Source organism: Leptosomus discolor, chromosome 3 (assembly GCF_034619465.1).
Source record: "Leptosomus discolor isolate bLepDis1 chromosome 3, bLepDis1.hap2, whole genome shotgun sequence".
NCBI lineage: Eukaryota > Metazoa > Chordata > Aves > Leptosomiformes > Leptosomidae > Leptosomus > Leptosomus discolor.
Genome location: NC_141393.1, coordinates 65750460 through 65775212, shown reverse-complemented (window position 1 = coordinate 65775212; position 24753 = coordinate 65750460). Strand labels below are relative to the sequence as shown.

At 37.4% G+C, this 24753-nt stretch overlaps 1 protein-coding gene across 1 annotated transcript in view; it reads left to right on the top strand.

Moving 5' to 3' along the window:
- HMCN1 (hemicentin 1) overlaps positions 1-24753 on the top strand; it is a 223361-nt gene that overhangs the window by 167767 nt on the left and 30841 nt on the right. Inside the window, exons 53-78 of the mRNA XM_086463037.1 lie at positions 175-325; positions 1085-1288; positions 2331-2444; positions 3386-3573; positions 4085-4181; positions 7156-7317; positions 8387-8500; positions 8633-8835; positions 9071-9152; positions 9283-9414; positions 9641-9790; positions 11187-11346; positions 11948-12072; positions 13589-13772; positions 13938-14035; positions 14434-14712; positions 15309-15499; positions 16677-16758; positions 17538-17674; positions 20758-20899; positions 21959-22103; positions 22984-23111; positions 23502-23658; positions 23838-23959; positions 24142-24306; positions 24524-24631. Coding sequence (XP_086319163.1) covers positions 175-325; positions 1085-1288; positions 2331-2444; positions 3386-3573; positions 4085-4181; positions 7156-7317; positions 8387-8500; positions 8633-8835; positions 9071-9152; positions 9283-9414; positions 9641-9790; positions 11187-11346; positions 11948-12072; positions 13589-13772; positions 13938-14035; positions 14434-14712; positions 15309-15499; positions 16677-16758; positions 17538-17674; positions 20758-20899; positions 21959-22103; positions 22984-23111; positions 23502-23658; positions 23838-23959; positions 24142-24306; positions 24524-24631 — 3820 coding nt within the window. The remainder of the gene's footprint in view (positions 1-174; positions 326-1084; positions 1289-2330; positions 2445-3385; positions 3574-4084; positions 4182-7155; positions 7318-8386; positions 8501-8632; positions 8836-9070; positions 9153-9282; positions 9415-9640; positions 9791-11186; positions 11347-11947; positions 12073-13588; positions 13773-13937; positions 14036-14433; positions 14713-15308; positions 15500-16676; positions 16759-17537; positions 17675-20757; positions 20900-21958; positions 22104-22983; positions 23112-23501; positions 23659-23837; positions 23960-24141; positions 24307-24523; positions 24632-24753) is intronic.

Below are 24753 nucleotides of genomic sequence, written 5' to 3'. Positions count from 1 at the left end.
AGGAAATACCAAAACCAAAATATGCTCTGACTCCCAGTAGACTGCCTTAGGAGCAATTTTGAAACAACCTGAATTTGACCAAGAGAGACATGACGTCGTATTATTTCCACGAATATGGCTATTTCTAGTGTATGTTTTGCCAAGTATTAATTTCCACTTAAAATTACATTACAGCCACTTAAACCAGATGATCGTGTCATTATCCAAGCTAGTGGCCGTACTCTGCAGATTAAGGAGGCTCAAGTATCAGACACTGGTCGTTACACTTGTCTGGCATCCAACATTGCTGGAGAGGATGAAGTGGAATTTGATGTAAATATACAAGGTAAACAGAGTTCAGATGATAAAATTCTTCTGACAGCCTCCTTTTCTAATGTTCTGGGATGCTGGAATTCTCCATAATTTTGTATCCTTTACACCTGCTTGGTCTAATCCAGTGCTTTTGTATTTTGTGTGATCTTTATTTTATGTTTTGCTCATCTTTAAGAAATACAGTATTTGATTATTCTTTCTTTCCTATTTTGTGACGTATGCAGTGTTTCTGAAGTCAGTGGAATGATATAGTAACCCTGATCTTCCTCTAAACTACATCAAAACGTTTTAATTTAGCTTAAACTAAGACATCATATTTAATTTATTTGTATTGAGTAGTACTTAGAGGCCTCAGACATGAGCATCCTGTTGGCCTACACACTGTGTATAACTACAAGAAAACAATAATTTGTAATTTATGAAAATTTTGACAAAATTAGAACTTGAATAAAATGAGATAGCTTACTATTTAAGTATTACTGTTGACTAATAACCTCTGTGTTTTGTTATCACGTCTTCTTACACTGTTATTTATTAGTCTTAGGAAAATATTCAATAGGTTGCTCAGTTGTTCATTCTGATTAAAAGAACTAGAATTTTCCTGGCTAATCTAAACTGGGGGGGGGGGATGGGGGGGGGATGGGTGGTGTAATTTAATACACTTAATTTTTATTGCTGCTATTTAACAATTACTGTATCTTTTAATTTCTTGACTTTAAACCTGGATATATCTGCTGTAGAATTCTAAAGTTTTTTCCCTCCTTGTTTGTAGTTCCTCCTAGTTTCCAAAAGCCTTATAAGGAATGGGAAGCTGGTAACACAGTAGATGCAGGAAAAGGTGGAGAAAGTAAAGATGTGATTGTCAGCAATCCCCTTTCACTGCACTGTGAGACCAATGCTGTTCCTCCTCCAGTTCTTACGTGGTATAAAGATGGCTATCCTCTGAGCTCTAGTGATAAAGTACTAATATTACCAGGTGAGTATTAAAATGTCACTTTCTGACCTTAAGAAATGGCATTAGTGCTAGTATTTGTGCAGTAATAACAAATTTTTCCCCTTCAAAACAATGCTTTAATGTTCTTTTCAGACTTTCTTGACTGGAAATGCTTCTCTCCAGTCCTTGGACTTAAGCTATTTCCTTCTTTCATTTAAAAAGTAGTCCCTAAAATGGTGTGAGTGTGACCATTTAACTTTCATATGATGTGTTGAAAAGTAAAATACAATAACGATGACTTCTCTCTTAAGTGTTCCTGACTTATTTCCTTAAGTTTTGCTTTGGCAGAATCGTATTTGGAGTAGAAAAGCTTCGTAACCAGGGAGTGAGATGGAAATAATGTTTCCAGCAGAAAAATGGCCATGAGCTCCTACTTAATCTCATATGGGAAAGGGAAAGAAGTACTTATACTGCTAGGAGTACAAAAAGGGAGACTTTCTGTGCAGAGGGTTGTTTGCGATGGTGAATGTGAAGAAGTGCACTGGTGGGGATAAGGTCTTTTTGTCTATGTGTTGCTCATCTGTTGGAAGACCAATGATGGCTGCTCCCAAAATGTATTCCTAATATGTGCTCTCTTTCTGTAGCTATATATATGGCTATGCTTTAAATGAGGAATAGAGTGAAAAGTACCTATAAACTTCATAAGTAATTTTTTTTCAGTTTGGAACAGCTTTACCAGAATATGCTGTACTTATATTTCCTTTTGCCTATTAGTTCTCTGCTACCTTGCTGAGAAATATTTCTGGTTTTAGTTGAAGAAAAATATCTGGCTGCGTATGCTGAATTATTGCTTTATGTGGAATTAATTACTATTTTCTAACATTTCAGTATGAATATTGCTGAATTCCACGCATCTGCCAGTAGAAAAAGTAGCTAGGAAATAAAAGTCTTTAGTTACTTATAATTCAGAACAAATGCTGACCATTCATAAATTTGCTTGCTCAGGTCTCTAGTGAAATGTGGTGTGGAAATGATGGAAACTGCTTGATGCTGCGTTTAAATCTTGAATACGTTTTCTTTCCAGGAGGCCGAGTGTTGCAGATTCCACGGGCACAGGCTGAAGATGCCGGGAGATATATGTGTGTGGCAGTAAATGAAGCTGGGGAGGATTCAATTCATTATGACGTCCGTGTGCTCTGTGAGCTTTCCTGCTTTCCTTTTTCTTTTTGACAAAAAAAAAAAAAAAAAAAAAAAGAGTTCCGTGGAAAGTATGAAGCATTGTAGTCCAGGTCTACTTAATGTTTATAAATTCTGTGTTTGGTAAACTATGAAGTTAATGTGTTTATATAAGGTGCTAGTTTTGTGGAAGTATGCAGAATTGCGTGAAAATAGTGTTAATGTTGTTAGTTCAGTATGTTTTTAGGTTATTGTTATAGAACTCAATTGCATTACCTGCATCACAGTTCACCAGAAAGAAATGTATATGTAGAAATCCAGGGTTTGATATGTCTTGTTCCCTATCTAGTTTCTGGTTCAAAATTCTGACCTACAAGACTTTTCTCTCTCCTTAATTTGGTCATCATTTTGTAAAATACCTGCAAAACTCCCAAAGACTTAAGAGAATTGATGATTTAGATCAACCCATTGAATGCCTGCAGAGTCAATTTTGTATGATCTGTTTACAGACATTGCACAGAAAACTTTTGTATGGTGCTTGTATTGTCTGTTGATGTACCCAAGATTTTTGTCTTGGGAAACGCTTATTTCTTTACCTCTGTTTCTACCACTGAAAATGCTGATTTATTGTTAGGAAGAGGGCCCACCTTGGAAATCCTCTTTTGTTTTGACAGCAAAGAATACAATAGACTAACTGGAAAATGAGTTTTCACCTCTTCTTCTTTATGGCTGCTGTGAATAGGCATAGTTTTCCTGCAGTCCTTTGAGTTATACTGATTTGTTCTAGCAGAACTACTCTTTGGATTTTATTATCTTTCACTGTATTCATTGGAGGTTTCACTACTTTCTTCTAAGAGCCCAATCTAAAAGATTGGTCTGCCGTCTTAAAGCAAACAAACAAGCAACAGAAACACTGAGAGGTACTAAGTCACAGTATTCTTATCACAAATTGCTGTTTTGTAGTCCCACCATCCATCAGTGGAGCTGATGGTGATCTGCCTGAAGAAGTGACTGTGCTTGTGAACAAGGTTGCAGTGATGGACTGTGTTGCAAGTGGCAGCCCTTCTCCAAGTATTACCTGGCAGAAGGATGGCCACCTCCTAGCAGAAGATGACAAACGCTCATTTTCAGCCAATGGAAGGAGGTTACAGGTAGCTTTTAGTGAAAAGTTGATTTTTAGCATCACAAACACAAGCTGCCCATAAAGACAAAACTGTTTAGATTTGCTGTTTAGATTTGCTGAGTATATGATTCTGAATTTTTTTTTTCTACAAAGTGCTGCAGACCTAAGGAGTTTTGTCCCTCGTTCCTGTCCCTCAGCAGCTTCTTCTCACTCCTGTATAGTTGCCTCAGTTGTGCTGACCCAACTGTTTTTGGGGTCATGATGTGAATCACATCAGCGAAATCACTTGATTTAAAGTAATGTTGACTTTTGTGGAGAACAACCTGTTGCTGTCAATTTTGTTCAGGTTTCCCTAACAGAGTTTAATTATTGCAAAATGTACTACTTCTTTTTTTTTTTAAGAAAATAATGTATTCTGAGGAACTTCCCCTTCCTGTCAATCAATGAAATTGGATGAAACAGTTAGAGAGCTGAGCTTAATTCTCTCCACTTGATTCTTTGGCAGTAAGTTGTCTTACGTATTTTTTTTTTCCCCTTAGGTTTTGAATTCCCAAATAACAGATACTGGTAGGTACATCTGCATTGTGGAAAACATAGCTGGAAGTGCCAAGAAGTATTTTAACCTAAATGTTCATGGTAAGTACAATAATCCATGATTTTCTGATTTTCTTCTTTCAAATGTTAGTTTAGCTTGAATGTGTTTTAACAGAGTGCTTAGGCATGTACTTAGCTTTATGCATGTAAGTTGTCTTACTGGGTGTAATGGAGATTATGACATACCAGAAATCAAATATCAGTTTGAAGTACCTTGGCAGCACATGACTTTTGATACCACATGGCTGGAAATTCTTATTGAGGGAGTCCTGTGTAGTGCCTCTGTGTTTACACTGTGTAGAGATTGCTAAGCCCTGAAATCATGAATTACAAACAAGTTGAATAATAGTCGGGTTTGATTTGTTCATAAAATGCATTTTGCAAGAAAATAAATAATTAGAAAACATTAAACAAAGAGATATGGCATTGTAAAAGCTTACTCTTTAAAAATATACCCTTTACTTGCTCTTTAAAAGTATACCCTTTAAAATTCCCTTCTGTTCTCTATTTTTTGTTTCGTTGTGGAATTAAAATAGGGTTAAAATAAATTTTGTTCTTCAGCGTCACAAGTCTAAAACAAATACAATCAAGAAATTAAGATATTTTATGTTATTTTAAAAAACCATCTTTCCACCACCTTTGCTTACCTCTCCTGATAGCTTCAGAAAATCAGGATATCTCTAACATTTCAGAATAAACCCTAACTTCCCGTTTTATTTATGCCCAGTCTTCATCCCACCACTTTCAGCTTTCCATTGAAGATCAAGTAAGCATTATGCCCACAAATTCATCTGCACCGTTACATTTTAAAACCTGCCAAGGAATACTGACAGCTATACCTTTATCTGCGTTCACAGTACAATTTGGAGACTTATATCACAGTCTTCTACATATGATCAGTATCGTTTTTCACATCCTTGTTAGCTACCTAGCTAATCTTCTGTATTACATACTAGACAGAAAACAAATGATGTCTTCTCTCTCTTGCTTAAATATAGTACCAGCATCCCAGGAATCTGATGATTCAGGTTATTACATACAGAAGAAATGAGGGTTTTTTTCACATTCACATGTGCAGCAAATTTACACACTAAATGAAACAAATTTATAGTGCTTTTATCTACTCAGTAATACAATTAGCCAAAAATAGTGTTGTCACAGGAAGAATTTGCCCTGGAGTCATCTTCTGAGAAGTTATTTTCTTTCAGTGGAGTCTATCCAGATTTCCTGATGTTTGAGGGGTTTTTTTTAAAAATCAAAGTATTTTGCTTTTCTTGTCATTTTTGTTTTAATTTAAACTTCTTGTCTTTAAAATATTTGTTTAGAATTACTATAGTCTAAAACTATCATTTTAAAAGAAATACTTGAATGACGCTTCAATTCTAGCTTAACAGGATTACCGGTTTATGTCTATTATTCTCTATGAGTGCAGTTTCATTTGGAAAATTAGACTATAGCTGTTTAGGAAAGGACCACAGAGGGTGAAGCACTGACGAAAATGCATTATCGCTAAGCAACATGATCTTTGTTTCATCAGCATCAAAAAAAAGCTTATTTTTCAGCATTTTTGTATGTTTCCAATGGAAGTGCTTTCATAAATTTAAATACAATATTAAAGATGATGCTCTTTAATAAGTTGAAAAATTCCCTTATTGTCTCAAAGACAAATAATAAAATGAAAATAAAACCTTCTAAAACATTGACAATAAGCATCCAGTTTTAAAATCACAACCTATAACCTTCATATATGATAAATAGGTAATTTTCATACTGAATAATGAAACTGAGCTCATTACTGCATGTGTATGCACCTATAAATACATTTGCATATGCAGATTCCCTGTGGTGCATTTGTGAGTGCTTTGCGCACGCAGTGAGGGCTGCAGAATTTGAAATCTACCACTTACATAGTTTAAGCAAAATTCATTAAAAGGGAGCTCAGATTTGGCCATGTGTGTTAAATTGCCCACTGTCTTGCACTGCCAATATTCACATCTGTGGGAAAGTAAAAGTAAATAAATATAAATAACTATAGAATATCATCAGATTGGAATTCTCAATTTATTCTAGTGAACCATTTCAAGCTCATTATCAGGGAAATAATCTTCAGTTATTCCAAGTTGAAAAATACAGGCTGAATTCACCCATTTACATTGACTCCTCTTGTTTCTGCGGTGCCACAGAGGAGCAATAAACTTCGCTTAATGACTGTTTTGTGTCATTCACGTGACGGAAAGCAGCTGGAGTATCTCTGGTGGATATGGTCCGAAATGCTTAAACATTTCTGTCTTTGAAGAGGAGGATTCTTTGTGTTCTTTGGAATGATTTTTCCACCCAGTAGAGCCAAGAACATGCTTTTGCTTTCCTCTTAACTGTTTTATATATCCACACTACAAAAAACATGGAAACTAAAACTTGGGGTTTATTAAAATGAAGGGATTTACAGTTATTTCATTTTAAATAGTTCATGTAGAAAGATCAAATGTCAAAATATTCTTGTATTTAAAAATACTAGGACTTGTAAGCTTAAAAACACACCCCTTAGAGCAATGCTTGCATGCCAGAATTGTAAACTGCTTAGCTCTCTATTAAACAACAGGTTTGTCTGGTTAACAAAAGAACTCTGAACTGTATCAGAAGGAATAATTTTTGGTTCTCTGTGATTAGATGCCTTACATAGCACATGTCCTATGAGTATAGTATTTAAAAATTGGTAGTGCATTAGTCACGAACTGCAGGATCTCTTACAGGTTAATTAGCCTTCCCAAATCTCAAGCAAATGAAATAATTGAAATTTTTGTGAATTATAGGAACAGGAATGATGGTTAAGTGGCTTCAGTCATATTTCCAAATACATCCAAAAAGCAGCAAATCCTTTCGTAGGATGTGAAAGGTTTTTGCAACTTGGCCCTTCGGCAAAACTCAGCAATTCAGCTTTATTTTAGTAAATCAGGATCTTGTGGAATATTCTTTGCTGATGCTGTGATAGATACTGTTAATGTATTTCTCTCCACAGTTCCTCCAAGTGTTGTTGGTACCAGTCCTGAGAATTTGACTGTCGTGGTGAATAATTTCATCTCTCTGACTTGTGAGGTCACTGGCTTTCCACCTCCTGATCTCAGCTGGCTCAAGAATGGAAAACCTATCAGTTCAAACACCAACACTTTTATTGTGCCTGGTGAGGAATCTCAGCTATTTCTACAGCCTTTGGACTCAACTTCTGTCTGTTTTGTCTTGATAAGGGTAATGGCCATTATTTATGAAGCCAGTGTGTTAGTAGTATTGCTCCAGTGAGTAGACAACACACTTGGCCTACTGTGTTTAATAATTTCTTGGCTGTTGGGTGGGTTCATTTGTAAATAAAACTGGCTCAGACTGAAAGCGCTGAACTAAACTGCGTGGAAAAGACGAGAGGGCAAGTCACATAACAGAGGGGCTCTGATACAGTTATTGATTAAAGTAAAGTTACTTTGACTTACCTTTCAACGAAATGATCAGAAATTGTGATGGAGGCTAAGATAAATTCTGATGGTTTAGATGGCAAGAAGTAAAAGCCTTTCCACTGACTTCAGTGGGAAACTGGATTAATGCTGAACTCTCAGGAATAAATCCTTGTATTCTGAGGCCTCCATAACCGTTCAAAGCTCCTCACTAAATAGGATCTGTGAGCATCTGTGTCACTTGTGCTCCTGCTGTTTATCTTCAGCCGAGGGTATCAAGTGAAGATCACTTGCTGTGTTGCTCAGTTCTGTCTTGCTCATATAATGTGGCTTGGGGCTGTGTTACAGCATAGACTAAGGCACAGACATGGAAATTGCTTAATAGCAGTAGAGGCATCTGTGCCTGTAGGGAGAGGCAGTGAGTAGCTTCACGAATGGAAATGGGTGAGACTGGGGAATAAAGAATGAGATAGTGACAGTTAAGTAGAAAGGGCATAGCTATGTTAGGAGACAGCTATTAGCAGCTACAAAACAAACAGGTCTAAAAGGAGTATTTGTGGGCCGAACTTATAATTAACAGCACTCATGAAATTTACCCTAAAGTTTTAGTTCTCTTGACTGTTTTTTTTTTTTCTTTTTTTTTAAGGATTAATGAACCTTAAAAAGCAATGACAACGCAGTGCTTTTTTGAATCTGAGGTTACTTTAGTGCCTGTGCTCGGTCTCTTGGACCTGCAATTTTAAAATAGCGTTTGAGATTGATACAATAATCACAGAATAAATCTTAGGCCTTCTCTCTTTACTTCAGGTGCTCGGACTCTGCAGATTCCCCGAGCCAAACTACCAGATGATGGTGAATATACTTGTATTGCCAGAAACCAAGCTGGGGAAAGTCAGAAGAAGAGTTTCCTCACTGTCCTTGGTTTGTTTTTTACTATTTTCTGAAATAATATCTATTGCTTTGGAAATGCAGTATTTTGTATTTATTTTTATTAGGTTGTTTTCTGCCCTCTCACAAAACAAAGGCAGAAATAACTCTGAGCTTCTTCTACAGTGCCCCCAAGCATCAAAGACCATAGTGGAACCTCACTGACAGTGTTGAACGTGAGAGTGGGCACCCCAGTGATGTTAGACTGTGAATCCAATGCTATTCCACCACCAGTCATCACCTGGTACAAGAACAGGCGCATAATTTCAGAGTCTGCAAACATGAAGATCTTAGCAGACGGGCAAACATTACGAATCAAGGCTGCAGAGGTAGGCCAGGCTTGTGGGATGCTGCATCTGCCACTACTCTGCTACTGTTAATCAATTATTTTGCTCTTTATTGGTCTGTTCTATGAGCTGTACTTAGGAAATGCATTTGCTGGAGGCCTTTCATTCTGTGAAAAGGACCTTGTGTTGCCGGAGGCAAAGGCTGTTAATATCTCTAAACTGTAGCATTAAAATAAGACTCCATAATAAGGTTTTTTTAAATTTATTTTTGTTTTAGGTTTCTGACACGGGCCAATATGTGTGCAAAGCCATAAATATTGCAGGGCGAGATGATAAAAATTTCCATCTTAATGTTTATGGTGAGCATACTCTGCATTATCTGCAGTAGTTATTATAATACCATAGACATTGTAGAGTAGACAATTCAAAATCAGTTTACAAAAATATTTGGTAACCAAACCATTCTTATTGCTTCCACTCAATTTATAGTGCCACCAAATATAGAAGGCCCTGAACAAGAGTTGATCAATGAAACTGTCAGTAATCCTGTTACCTTTGTGTGTGATGCTACTGGAATTCCTCCACCAACATTAGTGTGGCTTAAGAACGGAAAACCAATCGGTAACGTTCTCTCCTGCTCTTTTCTGCTCTTATCTTCCCCCTTTGGGGCACCACTGTGGTATTTGCTGTCTATTTTTTGTTTCTTCTTCGTCTGTCTCTAGACAGACTCTTACATTAACTGATGGGAATCTTTGTTTTGTTTTGTTTTGAAATTTTGATGAAAAAATATCTCAAGCTGTGTTTGCTTTCTGTGGCCTGGTTTGGAATGACTATATGTTATTTTCAGAAAACTCCGATTCTCTTGAAGTTCGTATTTTACCTGGTGGAAGCAAGCTTCAGATTGCTCACTCTCAGCTTCTAGACAGTGGGACCTATACATGTATTGCCTCAAATACAGAGGGAAAAGCTCAGAAAAGTTATGTTCTTTCTATTCAAGGTAAGCCATGAGAGTGCACTGAGCAGAACTGGTTAACAGTTGGTTATGACACTGTCTTTGTATTAGAGGCACTGAGACAATATAAACATGTAGAAAAGTGAAGAATATGGACCATTATTTCTATCATTTGCAACCAGTGGGGAAAATAGGTTAGAGGATTATTTTGTTAGTCAGAAATTTGCATGAAAAAGAATATTCCTAACCTCTGATTGCAGGAGAACTTGAAAGCAATCAGAAAGGCTGTGTGTATTTGCTGCTGATCACATCCTTGCTGAACATTGAAGCTACATGGGTTGATTGAGTGTGGAGCACCAATACGTGCTTTCAGAAGCACTGATACCTATTGTCCTTTTTGCCGTAGCAAATAGGAGGAGATAGCAAAGAAATACTGGCAGAATTTCCTTATGATTTTTTTCCCTGCTCGAATGAGAGACCCTTATTTCTTATAGAATTGTCTCCTGTCTCGCTGCACATCACTCTTACACTGCAGGTGTGTTTGTTTTCCTCTGTTCCTAATGACTCATCCCCATTAATTCCTCCCATGTCCAATAAGACACCTGTTATATAGCACCTCCAGCTTTCTGCCATCGTCCCTTCCTATGCCGGCAGTTGCTGGTTGAGGAAGAGGAGGCAGCATCATCTGTGAGCTGAGTGTGCTGGCACATCCCTGTGTGATAGCTGGCCATCAGCAGACCGAACAGAACTAGTAATTATCATAGCGATCAGTCTTCAGGAGTGCTGGTTTTTGTGTATGTCCCTGCCTGCCTGCCAGTTTTCGCCCCAAGTTTAGGAATTGAATATCAAGCTGCTTGTTTGATCAAATATGACTGAAATTGCTTGAAATGCTCAAAACTTTCTAGTGGGACTGACAGTCTTGACTTGATGGATAGAATGATTGTCATCCTTGTTCTTTAGAACAGGCTAAAAATGGCTGATAGTTAGCATAGAGTAAGTGTCTGGCTGTTAACTGGAATATGGTGGTCTTGATGCAATAGAGCATTTGACTGTGCACTAAGCACATGCTGAAGAGTTAAAAAAGCATTTAATTGTTTAAAGTACCTTGTGATGTTTAATGAAATGGGATTTTGTCGTAATATTATTGTGCATGTTAGTATCGTTTGAGCAGGTAACTGTAGATATTAAATATAATGTCAAAGAACATGTTTTTATAATTTTGTAAGTTAGCTGTTTTAAGGAATGATTAAAGTGACTTTGAATTTATCTTTGCAGAACCCCATCTAGAAACGGTGTAATCATATACTTTCTAAGCTAGGTTTATGTACTGTAATAAATGAATGAAAACTGCTACTCATGAGCTACCGCAGTGTAACTTTTTATAGTTTAGATTATGTTTCTTGCTGATGAATCTTCTGTTCCCTCCATCATGCATTTCCAGTTCCTCCATATATTGTTGGCTCTGAAATGCCTAGTGAAGTCAGTGTCCTCCTGGGAGAAGGCACGCAGCTTGTTTGCAATGCCAATGGAGTGCCCACGCCTGTTATGCAATGGCTTAAAGATGGAAAAACATTTGCCAGTGATGATTTACAAAGAATAAGGCAAGCAAAAATAAGCAGATGCTGCATTCTCTTCTATAATTGTATACCTCAGAGGGCCCTAAAGAGGGAGCATAAAAGAGGGCCCTAAGGAGGGTGTGTAAGAGGGCTTGAGTCTTAGCTTAGCCAGGTTAAGAACATCACCCACCTCTTTAGCTTCTATAAAACTAGTATACTTTATTACTACTTTTATTTTATTTTTTTTTGTACAGGGATGCCTATATGATATCCATTTCTTTCTCAGTTAATAAATTCCATTAAAGTTCATCAGGTTTATTAAAATTTATTAAGGTCAATAAGGTCCATTAAGTTCCTTTGCAAGGGAAAGATCTGAGGCACAGAAACATTATACTTTTGATGCTTTTCATTGCGGGTTCTTCAAAAGCTAGGTTGGAATTGAATCCTAATACAAGAATAAACAGGACATCTCTAGGAAAATCTTCCTAGCCTATCTCTAAAAACAGTATTTTGCAAAAACAATGGTTCTCTCACTGTTCCCAAGAGGATAGAGATAGTTGATTTAAATGTACAAACCTGACTGTTTATTTGCCAGGTTATAAGAATATGTAAACAAACTCGCTGTGTTTTATGACCTTGCTTGTAGACTAACTCCAGATGGCAGCACATTAAACATTTTCAGAGCTCTCAGTTCTGATACAGGAAAATACATTTGTGTGGCTACTAATCCTGCAGGAGAGGAAGACCGAATTTTCAATTTGAATGTATATGGTGAGTTTTCGCAGATGTGAAACTGAAATCTGGTCCATAATCCTATCTTCATAAGCACTCCCAAGAGATGGCCAAGAAATGAATGCCTGTCTTCAGTGTAATACTACATGCATGTGTTTCTAATTTCATGTACTGTAGATATCACGGTTTATTACACAGGAAGTTCTGTCAATGACAAAATGATTGAAATTGCTGGTAAATGTGTTTTGGGATAAATAGAAATTAATTCCTTTGATGCATTTCATAATAAAGGAATTCTTCTTAGGGATTTTCTTTAAGAGACACGTGGGGCTGATTTACTATGATACTGCTTTTTTGTTGTGTTAGTTTATCTTCACTAATTCCAACCAAAGTACATCAGCTAAAATCAGAGTAGTATGGTAGGGAACTAATAGTTAAAGGACCCTAGAGTGTAAAAGAAAACTGATAAGAGTTTTGGAATAAATTCTTCTCTTGCACAATTTGACGTACAGAAGACAGTGAGCCTAACTCTTCTTTAGGAGTGTAGAGAGTTCACGTCTTAATTGGTGAAAAATGTGTTCATGAAGTACAATGACTAGTGTGAAAGAGCGAAGAGTTCTGCATGGGCAGTGTTTCACAGCGGTGTAAGTGTCTATCCCAGTTTTAAAGAGACTCGGAATTAATTGGGATACAAGCATGAGCAAAGTAGCAAGAGATGACCTTTGATATAATAAATAACAATACTGAATGACCACAATGTATCTTTTTGGGACAGAATGGCACTACACAACAGTGGAGACTTTTTTGGTCAATTTGTATTGCTTGAGATTCAAGCAATAACCAACTTAAGTGGTCTTATTTATGCAAATGTCATAGTGCATGTTTTAATCTTAAGTCAGCCAGAGCTTGGAGGTGCATGTGGCTGGGCCTCTTTATGTAAGAGAGGACTTACTCTCTTGCCCCCAAGGCCAAGGCTTTCAAACTAACATGTAAAACCAAAAATCCCCCAAAGCAGTTCTGTTAGAATAATCAACCAGAATACTTAACCAGGCATTTTGAAATTTTCTATATTTAAAAATTAAGCTAGCATACACATCCAGAAGTTAATAAACTAACTTTCCTCCTGCATGTTTCTAGCTTTCACTTTATTTAAGATTTATTTAAGTAGGTAAGTTTGAGTGGCAGCAAACTGCCAAGTCCCATCTCGCCCTTAAGTGGTTTAGCCCATCCCCTCTGCGGCTTGACTGCTTGCTTCTTCTGCATTGTCATTCTCTCCCCACGAGCTTCAGGCTCTGAGCTCCCTCATTTGCCACAGACTGACAAATCGAAGAGGTAATTCTTCTATCATTCGAAAGTGCATCTGATTTTAAATATGTAAATGGATAATTTATTAATGCTCCATATTGTTGTTAGAGGATTTACTCTTTAAAAAAATGGGGATCTTACTGAATTGCCTGTGGGGCATTAGGTTCAGGACTTCCTGCAAGGTAACACATGCAGAATGATTTTAAGAGCAAGTTTTAATATCTTCCTTTTCAACATTTGAAAAATGTAGTTCCTCCAACAATAACCAATAATAAAGATGAACCAGAAGACCTCACTGCCCTTTTGGACACCTCCCTAAATATCGAATGTACTGCTACTGGAACCCCACCACCACACATAAACTGGCTAAAGAATGGCCTTCCTCTGTCTGTCTCCTCCCAAATCAGGTTGCTGTCAGCTGGGCAAGTTCTCAGGTTGGTTTTCATAATTTTAACTAGCTGAGTTTTCTGTTCTCTTTTGCTATATCAGCATAATTTTGCTAGTATTTTTGGAGGCAAGAACAAAATTTGTTCCAAACCATGCCATAATAAATATAATGTATTCCATTTACAGCTTGCTTAAAATGATTTTCTCTTTAGAGTTGCCCGAGTGCAGATATCAGATACTGCTGTATACACTTGTGTAGCATCTAACAGGGCTGGAGTGGATAACAAACATTACAACCTTCAAGTTTTTGGTGAGTTTCTGTGAAATGCTTTATGTAAAGAATCTTATTTCTTAATTTCTTAAACCTGATATTCAGTTTTCTTTCTCACCAACACGAGGTTGCAGACAATCACAAGTATATCTTAACATAGGTAATCATTAGGGAAACATTAACTTTTCAATGTGTATTTTTAATGGAAAGTGTTTGAACCCTAGAGGAGTCCTTACTTGAATTGGCACCCATAATGTGTCACAGGGGTTTTTTTAGAAAGAATAATAATGTATAATTTCTAAGTGAATTTTAACATGTGTGCTAAACATGAATGTAAGTGGGGAAATGCAAAAGGGTAGCTGCATTCCAGCTTTTTTGTATTCAGATTTAACACCTGGGTTGTACTGTGTATGAATCAGATCTTTGTTTCTTGGCAGTACCACCAAGCTTGGATAACGCAGGAGGAACCGAGGATGTGACTGTAGTAAAAGGCAGTTCAGCTTCGATGAAGTGTCTTACTGATGGCACTCCTGTCCCCACTATGTCCTGGTTTAAAAATGGACATCCTTTAAGCCTCGGAGCTCACCTGACATCAAGTAACCGAGGAATGGTCCTTCATTTTGTAAAAGCAGACATTGGTGACACAGGCAAATACACTTGTGTAGCATCCAACGAAGCTGGAGATATCAGCAAGCACTTTTCCCTAAAAGTGCTGGGTAAGTGTTAACCTTTTAGATTAACCAAATGTGAGCTGTAAATGAGTATCTACTCAGGACAACAATTGAACAAAATTTCTAGGGTTAAGTGGTATTTTCAAGAATCATTTACTGTGATAAATAGGAGAAATAAGGAAATGGAAGATAGCTAAAGATGTGTGAATATAGTATGTATTTTTTCTCAACGTTTCCTAAGTACTGAAGTAGGCTATAATTAATAGTAAACTAATTTACAAAGTGATTTGGTTTAAATAAATAACTTTGATTAGTAGAAATTCAGCTTGACAGGATGATAGCACAGCTGAAGGTACAACAGCTGACGGTATTAACAGCTAAAGGGCTAATAAATATATTCACTGATATTATATATTTTACCTGGGATTATGAAAACATTTTCTAACTAATAATTCCAACCCACAAAATATGCAAATTAATAGACAGAGGCAGATTGAAATTACGTGAGATACTCGGTAAGTTTATGGCACAGAAATAATGCTAATGTAGATTAATTCTACAAACGCTAACCACAAGGCTGTGTATCATGTTTTACAGGCTTTTTGAGCCAATGAAGAACTCAAATGTTTTTCTTTCCACAGAACCACCTCACATCAATGGTTCAGATGAACCAGAAGAGCTCTCTGTCATTGTTAACAACCCTCTTGATCTTCTCTGCAACTCTTCTGGCATTCCAGTCCCCAAAATCTCATGGATGAAGGATGGGCGCCCACTTCTGCAGAATGATAATGTTCATGTCCTAAGAGAAGTCCTTCGAATAACCAGTGCTCAGGTAGAGTATTTGTTTCAAAATAGGCTCAGTTTTGCAAACCTGAGAGGAGGGCACAGAACTGCCTACTATTAGGACCGTCCTAACAGATGTCCTAAAAAGGTTCTATAAAATGATCCACCTGTATTTGCGGTTACAGAATATATTTTTCAAGCCTTGCCTTGGAGTTTCCCATACTGAACAATCAGTAGTACTATGGGTGGAGAGTGCCAAATCACTTCTGCCTCTTCTGAGCATTGTTACTTCAAGTTCATTTCAGAGTTTTGTGGTTTTTTTATTTGTTGGTGCTTCTTGTTACAAAGCAGAACAATCAATGCTAGGGACTTGTCTTTTTCTGGGATTATTTCTGATTTTAGTCTGTGTCTGTAATCTGTTCTTGTTCATTTCCTATCAATTTGACTCTTGTTACTATCTCTTGCTTTTCTTCTTTCATGTTTTAGAGTTCCTCCTCAGCATTTCTTCTCTTTCCATTAGCTTGGATTTTCCAAATATCCGTTTGCTTCTCATGTGTATAAGCCATAGACTACAGAGAAAGGCTGCATTAGCAGCCATCTGTGAGCAAGTTAAGAAAAGGTAAATAAAGACAACAGAAAGACTTTCAGATGAACTCAGACAATAAAAGAGTACAGGGAAAAATAACCTTTAAAAACCTGCACTAATAAACTAAGCTGTGGACAGCTAGACTGAAGTTCATCAAGCAGAAGTGGGACAGGGCTCGGGACTGATTGCTGCTTGTTTTGTTTGTAAAGCAAACACTTCTTGTCTTTACAATGATGAGTTTACAGGAAGGAGAAAGCATAAAGGTATTAATGAGTATGTGTATACAAAAAGATTTCCTTAGTACCCAAAACTGACCCTTGCTTAGATGGATACCTGTAGCCATCTATTGGTTACCTTTTGCAAAAGTCATCACAAAGAGAAGGAATTTTGCTAGAGTCACATCATCCAGAGAGATTTTATGGGGTCCTGCAACTCCTAAGCAATCTCTGTGCAATCCTACCATGGTAAAATAAAGAAGTTTTCAAGAACTTCATTAATTTATTTTCAGACATTCCTTTTCTGTTGTGTTTGTATTCAAGTGCTGCCTGTTATATGTTACTGTCCATGTTTGTATTTCACAGTTTTTCTGAACTGTTCCTGTATTCTGAGGTTTCTGCTGAAGTTGTTCCTGTGTTTCTAGGTGGAGGACACAGGAAGATACACATGTTTGGCGTCTAACCTAGCAGGAGATGATGATAAGGAATATTTAGTAAGAGTGCATGGTAAGTTTAATTTAGGAAAAAAAATATTCCTTCGAAGTGCAAGCTACTAAGGCATGTATCACTCATTTAACAATTTACATACTACTAAAGAAGAAATATTACGTGTTTTGAGAAAATGATATTACACCATATGATCATAATTAATATTTCTGAATAAGGGTAACTGTTCACATGATACGCAGTTAAAATGGTAAATTCCACCTGGTGCAACTGATTTCTGTTATAATTCCAAGTCTTGTCTTTTGAATACCTAGGGAGTTTATAGGTATCAGTATTCAGTTGGATTGAGTTTATTGTGCTTACTGAAAAAAGATGTGAAGTGTAATGATATCTGTGATCATCTTAGTTTTCCAGTAGAAGAAGGTAAGAAATGTATTTAGAAATGAATACATTAAATGTAATGACAGTAAAGGGAGCATGAGACTTGGGCAGTTCTACAATATGCCTTGGGTTTCTTCTTGAAGATTATAACTCCCATGTTTATTGATGAACAGTTTATGGAACTCAGGTGATTTCTGCTCTGTCTGGCTTAAATGCTGATGCTCTCACTGAGAATGGACTTTAATTTCTGTCACAGTAGTTTCCAGTGTGTGACTTAGGTTCACCAGTTGAACAAATGTGGTATGTTTAACACAGCCTTTGAAAAGTAGAACTAATTAATGGTACTGTAGCTTTACATTTATTTTAAACTTAAGAAATAAATTTGAAAGTTTCAATGAATAATTTAATATAGTAGCTCATATATGTGGTGTTTATTTTTTTCTTAATTTTTGTAACAGTTCCTCCTAACATTGCTGGTACCAGTGGTCCACAGGACTTCACTGTGTTGCAGAATAGACAAGTTATACTGGAATGCAAGTCAGATGCTGTGCCACCTCCGACAATCTCATGGCTTAAAAATGGAGAACTTTTAGAGGTATAGTGGTTACATTATTTGTACTAGTCTTTTGCTCCCTTTATTTTTTACACACAGTGCTTGAGGTTTCTTATTGTGCTCACTTGCCCCTTCAGTGCAGTGCAAGTTATGGTGCCTCGACTTCAAGAGAAGCTTAGTAGCCCCAGTATAAATACAGTTAGTCCTAAATGAGTACCTGAAGCTAGCAAGCATGTGAAGTGGCCATCCCGCTGTTACTTGTTCTTTTTTCCTTTAGGGGGATCCCTTGCTCATCCTGGATCCTCTGAACAATGCTAGAAGCCTTCGGTATACTCCTGAATGGCTTCCCAGGAAAGGTAGCTGAGAAAAGACTACACTATATGTTTCCTTTGGGTATATTATGCATCCTCATATTCTAGTGGCATTTAGAAAGGAATTTAAATTCTTTACGTTGGGAAAAAAAAAAAGCAAAGCAAATGGGTTGCTAATCACTACAATTTTGTATCAAATGCATCTTTTTTCACTTGGAATTCCATGTAGTGTCATGTTAAGGCGTCGAGTCTTTGCTGGTTGAGAGACAATTAGCAAGATGAGGATGGTTTATACAGAAAGAATTTTTTACTTCTCGTCCGCTTCCTTGGGATCACTCGGAAATCAGATACTTTCCAATCAAACAATTTAAGTTCGGTTATTAATTGAACTTAATTGATAATTTTCCCTCCATTGATCTTTATTCATTAATAAAGAGGAAACAAATTAAGCTTATGAATTGTGTCTGCCTTAACTGTAGTCTGTTGGTAGTCTTAACCTGGAGTTCTGCTTATTCACTTTCCTTCTGACATGCCATTCCTCAGAGTCTTTTTCTATTATAAATTTAGAAGAATGAAATATTAGTGGAAAAAATAAGAATATGGTGGGTGATTATGTCTTACTAGGCGCTGTAGGGAATGTTACCTTGACTATACCACAAGAAGTAGCTATAAACAAGTTTAGCAGAAACACTCTTCTTCTGAACGGTTAATTCTTTACCTCGGTAGTGATTTTTTTTTTATGAAAGCAAAGCTGAACAAGACTTGGAAGCTAAGTACATGAATATTTTTTGCCTCCATCATCCTTCGAAAGCTTGTATTTTGAAAAGCAATACTTAACAAAAACAAATTATGAAAAGAAGCCACTGTTAAAGTATTCACCAGAACTCCATATAGGAACGCTATGATAGATATAGGTACTCATCTGATAACCTGTGAATTAGCTTTTGTAATATTAGTTCTCCTCTTGCCTTCCATGTCAGTATGTGAGGACTGAGGCATCTTGGTTGTGCAGTATGGTCAGTCCTCTACCTTTTGATTTATAACAGAGTAGGAAATTTCCATCTCTAGAGTTAGCTCTCCTTCAGCACTAAATTTAAGTAAAGAACTGGTTCAGGCACGGCACTCTTAATTTGTCATATGTTCATGTTCCCTCCTGTCCTTTTCATTCTTCAGCTTAGGTTCTATAAATACATACTCCCGACATCAGGAAAACATTAGTGTCCTCCTGAATGCCTGGTTGCTTTCTCAACCTCAAAGAAATGTAATAGCCTACTAATACTAAGCAGCTGGGAAAGAGCTCTCCTTGGGTGTGGAAAGAGAGGTGCTCTGTCACGTGTCATCCTCCTTATCTTGGAAGAAATGAGGTTTCACAGTGACAAGAGAGGATTGGAGAAAGTCAGATTCTCAGGTTGCATTGCAGTGTTATTTAAAATCATCACTACTTTTTGTGAAACAGCCTTGTGGTGGAGGATGTAATTCTTCCTGGTTTTGCTGTCTTCCACTGTGCAGATTTTGAGGTCTGCTCTCGACCTCTGTTACACTTAATGATGTAATTGCGCAGCACCACCATTTTTGGTAGCAGAACTACAGAAAGATCTAACCTCTAGCAGCTTTGGAGTCCTTGTACTCTTCGTTGATTTAGAAATGCACGTTGAGTGTTAAGAAAAGAAGTAGGTAGAAGCGTCTTGACCTAATCTGGCTCTATTGAAATACTAAAAGCGTTGCTGAATTTGTATTTTTTTCAAAGGTGGGTTTTCTGACGTGTCTTGAGTAGAGCATAAGGATTAAATGACAGCTTCATTACCTGTCTTTTGTAATCTATATGCTTCTGTGTTTAGAAACCATAGCATAGGCTGTGTACTCAACAGGAAATACAAGTTATTACCCAAAATCTGACTGTAATCCACTCTGGTGGTGAATCATTTCACCTGTGATGTTCCAGCACTGCTGTTTATTCTGTGTGGATAGACTTGCTGAGTTGTTGCCTAGTATGAGACCAGCGTACTACGGTACTAGTTTCACGTATCTGTTGTAGTTCCTATTCTCAGAACTTCTAACCAAAAGAGTAGATGGGAATGTCAGCTTTCAAATTCACCAAAAGTGTGGGTAGCACATACTGGAAAAGTTTTGAGTTTCTGTTCCTTTTCTACTGTTTTTTGGTGGGGTTTTTTAATCCAGTCAGGTTTTTGAACACTTGTAGTTGATATTACTGTCAGTCATTCAAGCGGATATGACCCAGACTGGTTGTGGTAAAAAAAAATTGACTTCAAATGGCTGCCTAGCAGGTGCTGTAGGGTCATTGTAGAGCTGAGAAGAGTGGTATCCTCATATTCAGAAATGCTGTCTAGTAAACTTGCTGGCTAGTAAACTTAGTAGGCTAAGTTTATGCTGGCTCCCACCTGATCAAGACTGTGATGTTTGAAGAACAGTGTGGAGAAGCTTGTATTTCTTCTGTCTGTAGTGTGCATGGGTTTTTGAAAAAATAAATAAAATTCATCACGTACTGTTGGCTCCCCCTTTCCATAAAAACTCAGAAGCCTTTGGCTATATAACCCAAAAGAGCTGTCTTATTCAGGCACGAGTCTCAGTAAGGGTTTCAAGGGGGAACTATTAAGCAATGATACTTTTTTAAAACTTTGTTTACCCTGTTATCTTCACAGATGTAAAAAAAGTTAAGCCAGCAATTAATTGAGTCGCTGGTTTATCTTTATCCGTGTTTCATAGCTTTTATTACTATGCAATAAAAGAATGCTTTATATTCATAAAGAGAACAATGGTAAAGTTAAATTTGTCACTCTCTCTCTCTCACCTTAGGGAACTCCTCGCGTTCGAATCCTATCCAATGGGCGCTACCTGCAGATCAATAATGCTGACCTCAGCGATACAGCAAGCTATACATGTGTGGCAAGTAATATCGCAGGAAAAATGACCAGGGAGTTCGTGCTGACAGTACATGGTAAAGTCATGGATCCACTCTTGTGCATTTTGATCTTTGCATGGTACTTCTGAAGAAGTTCAAATGGCAAGAAAGAAGCATTAATAGTCTCTTTCTAGCAAAGTGTTGGCCACTTAGGCCACGTCTAAACTGTGGGACCATGTGTATTACCTCATGTGCACCACCATCTGAGTGCACAGTTGTCCCTGACACTAAAGGACCTGTTGGGGACTCACTGTGGCTCACTCTTTGTCTGTGCTTCCTGCTAATGGGGTGTGCTGTGCATGTAGCCATCGTCCCAGTATGGAGTCAGGATACATCCAGAATGAACACCCAGTTCCAGGACTCAGAAATTCTCTTGGACAAATTCAGGGAAATTCTTAAAAGCCTTTGACTGGCACCTTGGGGGACTAGGTTTCATAGCTGGCTTGGCCACCAGTCTTGCAAGTTACTTGAAAACTGTGGCGGCTTCTCTGAACGTGTAAGCAGGAGATAGTAAGAAGATAGGGCTTGAACAGGCCCTATGGATCTTGATGCTTCTCCTGTACTACCATAGGCCTGAGTTTCATTTTAAATCTATTTATTTTCTCACCTCTAGTCTGACAAGAAACTGTTCTATTCTCACTCTCGGGTCATGATAAGAAACTCTTTTCCTGTTTCTGTTCTGTTCACAACCCAGTCTTATGTACCTGCATTACACTGTGCCCCCCCACTGACTGTCCTTACTAGTCCAATTAAAATCCTTATTTCTCCTTCATTTATAATTAGGAAGCAAGGATATCACCACAGCCTTATTTTGCTGAATTAAATATGCTGAACTCTTTTACTGTTTTAGCTATATGATAACCCTTGCTGTAACTTGCAAAGATGATCTTTACAGTGCATTTGAGACAAACTTTCTTTTTCATTCCCTACTGCGTCATGGCAATTATTGTGCACTACACAAAATGGTAAGAAACTTGTTTCTGTCTATGCAATGTTCCCCATACCTGTTACTGCATCTGTTTTCATGTGTTTAGTTTCAATCATTGCAGTGTAAAGTTTTTTTCTTATATCATCAGTGATTTTTTCCCTTTACAGTGGCTCCTACAATCCAAAACAGTCCTCAGACTGCTGTTGTGCATATAAATACTTCCGCTGTTCTGGAGTGTGTTGCAGAAGGAGTACCAACCCCAAGAATTACATGGAGGAAGGATGGGGCTATTTTTACTGAAAACAGTACCAGGTATTGTCCAGAAGTCAGCATAAATATTCCTCATTGGTTTTTAATAATATATTAATTACCAAAAGCTTAATTAGACATCTATGACCTGTACATTAGTTTTGCTTTCACAAATCTTAACTAATATTTGTACTATCATCTCAAACAGACCCAAATGTTGAAAATACAATGATAGAAATAATAATACGAAGAAGTTGTTCTACAGAAAAGTAGCAGTACCAAAGGTTTCATCCTTTTATTGTTAAGAAGGACAAAATACTCTTTTGACAACAAAATGTAATAGTAATTCTTCTGATGCTAAAGTTTTTGAACAGTAAACGTGGAAGATCTTTGTGGGTTTTTTGTATATGTAGTTTGGGGGTGTAGATTTCATGCAGACCATTAGACACTTCAGTGTACTCTGTAGATTCTAATATATAAAACTTTCTGTACACGTTCTAGTATCAGTTTTATTGTAGAGAATGGTTTCTGTCTTCTGATTATTTTAAAGGGAATTAGTTTGGCATTTTCTAGAACTCAGCAAATGCTAAAGAATTCAGTTATATTTCAAAGAAAAAAGAACATGTACAAGCACTAATTAGGGTTTTTTTAAGGTTAAATTAGAAACCATAAAAAAGGGCTTTTGGATACTTTCTGCAAATCTGTCATCATTTATGTGGCTTCACTACATCAGCTAGATTTCATAATTTCTCTGGAAAGTGGATGTGCTGGGCAAAAGTGAAGTCAGAATAAGTGCAATAAATGAGAAAACTCTGTGTCCAAATTAAACACCATGTGTTTAGGCTGTTTGTTATGTACCCTGAGTCAGCTTTTCCTTCTGCTCTACCAGGATAGTCTGTGTTCTGTTGATTGGATACTTTAAAAAAAAATGGGTTCATTTCAGATATTCCATGTTAGAGGATGGATCTCTACACATCCACTCAGCACATGTTACTGACACAGGAAGATACATGTGTATGGCAACCAATACAGCTGGCACTGAACGCAAACGAATTGATCTGCAGGTTCTTGGTAAAAGATTTTGGTTTTAGATAACTGTTTGTGTTTTTACACATCTGAAGTCCAGTTACATCATTTTTCTTGTTCTTCCAGATCCAATTTTAACTTTAACCAGAGCAGGGGGGCTAAAAAAAAAAAAAAAAAGGGGGGGGGGGGGGAAATGTACAGCCTTAGGGATACAACCCAAATGTTCATGAAAAGAAAATATTTGTTCCTTGTGCACTGGAACTAGAAAGACTTGAAGCATCCCATGCTACATGTTTAGTAAGTTTACTACTGTCAAGTTAGTTTTTATAAAAATCAAGTAGATGTGGCAGTTCAGCTCTATATATATAGGTATGAGACGAGTGTGTGGGCATATGTATATCATTATTCTTAAAAATTAAGCTTTTTTGTCTTTAGTTCCTCCAACTATTGCTCCTGGACATACGAATATTACAGTTACTGTAAATGTGCAGACCACTTTGCCTTGTGAAACCACTGGAATTCCCAGACCAGCAATTAGCTGGAAGAAGAATGGGCATCTGCTTAGTGTTGACCAAATCCAGAATACATACAGGTGAGAGATGTTTTGTTTTCACTGTGGGTTTAAAGTTTTCAGGGCTTATTTTGGCACTTTTAAAAATCTAGCCATACTTAAAGGTAGTCTTCTATAGCAAGAAAATTCAGTGGTCTGATTAAGTGAGAAGAAAAGAAGTATTCCAATGGCTTTTACTTTCTTCTTTTTTCTTTGTTCAGACTTCTGTCTTCAGGTTCCTTAGTAATCATTTCTCCCACTGTGGATGACACTGCTGTCTATGAGTGCTCTGTGTCAAATGATGCAGGAGAAGATCAAAGAGCAGTTGAGCTCACTGTTCAAGGTAGAGGGGATATTGCTATTACATATGTATGGCACCCAGAATTTCCTTGGGGCATTACATTGTTGAGATGAGATTTTTATATCATTCTTCTATGATACTGATGTCCATAAGTCTCTGGTATTTCCAAGAGTTCATAAAAATGGAAATGGACAAGTAACCTTTACATTGATCTTCATTTTTAGTGCCCCCATCCATAGCAGATGAAGCCACAGACCTTTTGGTAACGAAACTGTCTCCAGTAGTAATTTCCTGCACTGCATCAGGAGTTCCTGTCCCCTCAGTTCATTGGACCAAAAATGGCATAAAGTTGCTTCCCAGAGGAGATGGCTACAGAATCCTGTCTTCAGGTACTGTGTGTGACTGGAGCTCAGCCGCGGAAAATCAGTGAAAGGGTGTGATTATGCGCATGTACAAGTAATTAAATAAATGCACACAGTCCCCCAAACAACGCCTCTCCAATTTCTTAGAATAAAAATATATACCTCTTAAGATGGATGCTGTAAGAGAGTTTTACTGTGAATACAGGATACTCCTGTATGGTGTAACGCACCCTCTCCACTGCAGGTGCTGTTGAAATACCTGCTGCTCAGCTAGCACATGCAGGACGGTACACCTGTGTGGCCCAGAACGCAGCTGGCTCAGCTCACAGACACACCACTCTTCATGTTCAGGGTAAGACGGGAAGCTGAAGAGAAAGTGCATTCTGTCAGTAAACGTTGCCTGTTTAATACATATGTATGCTGCAGAGTAACAGTGAGGCCAGAGTGGACCATCACAAGTACCGTCTTGCTCAG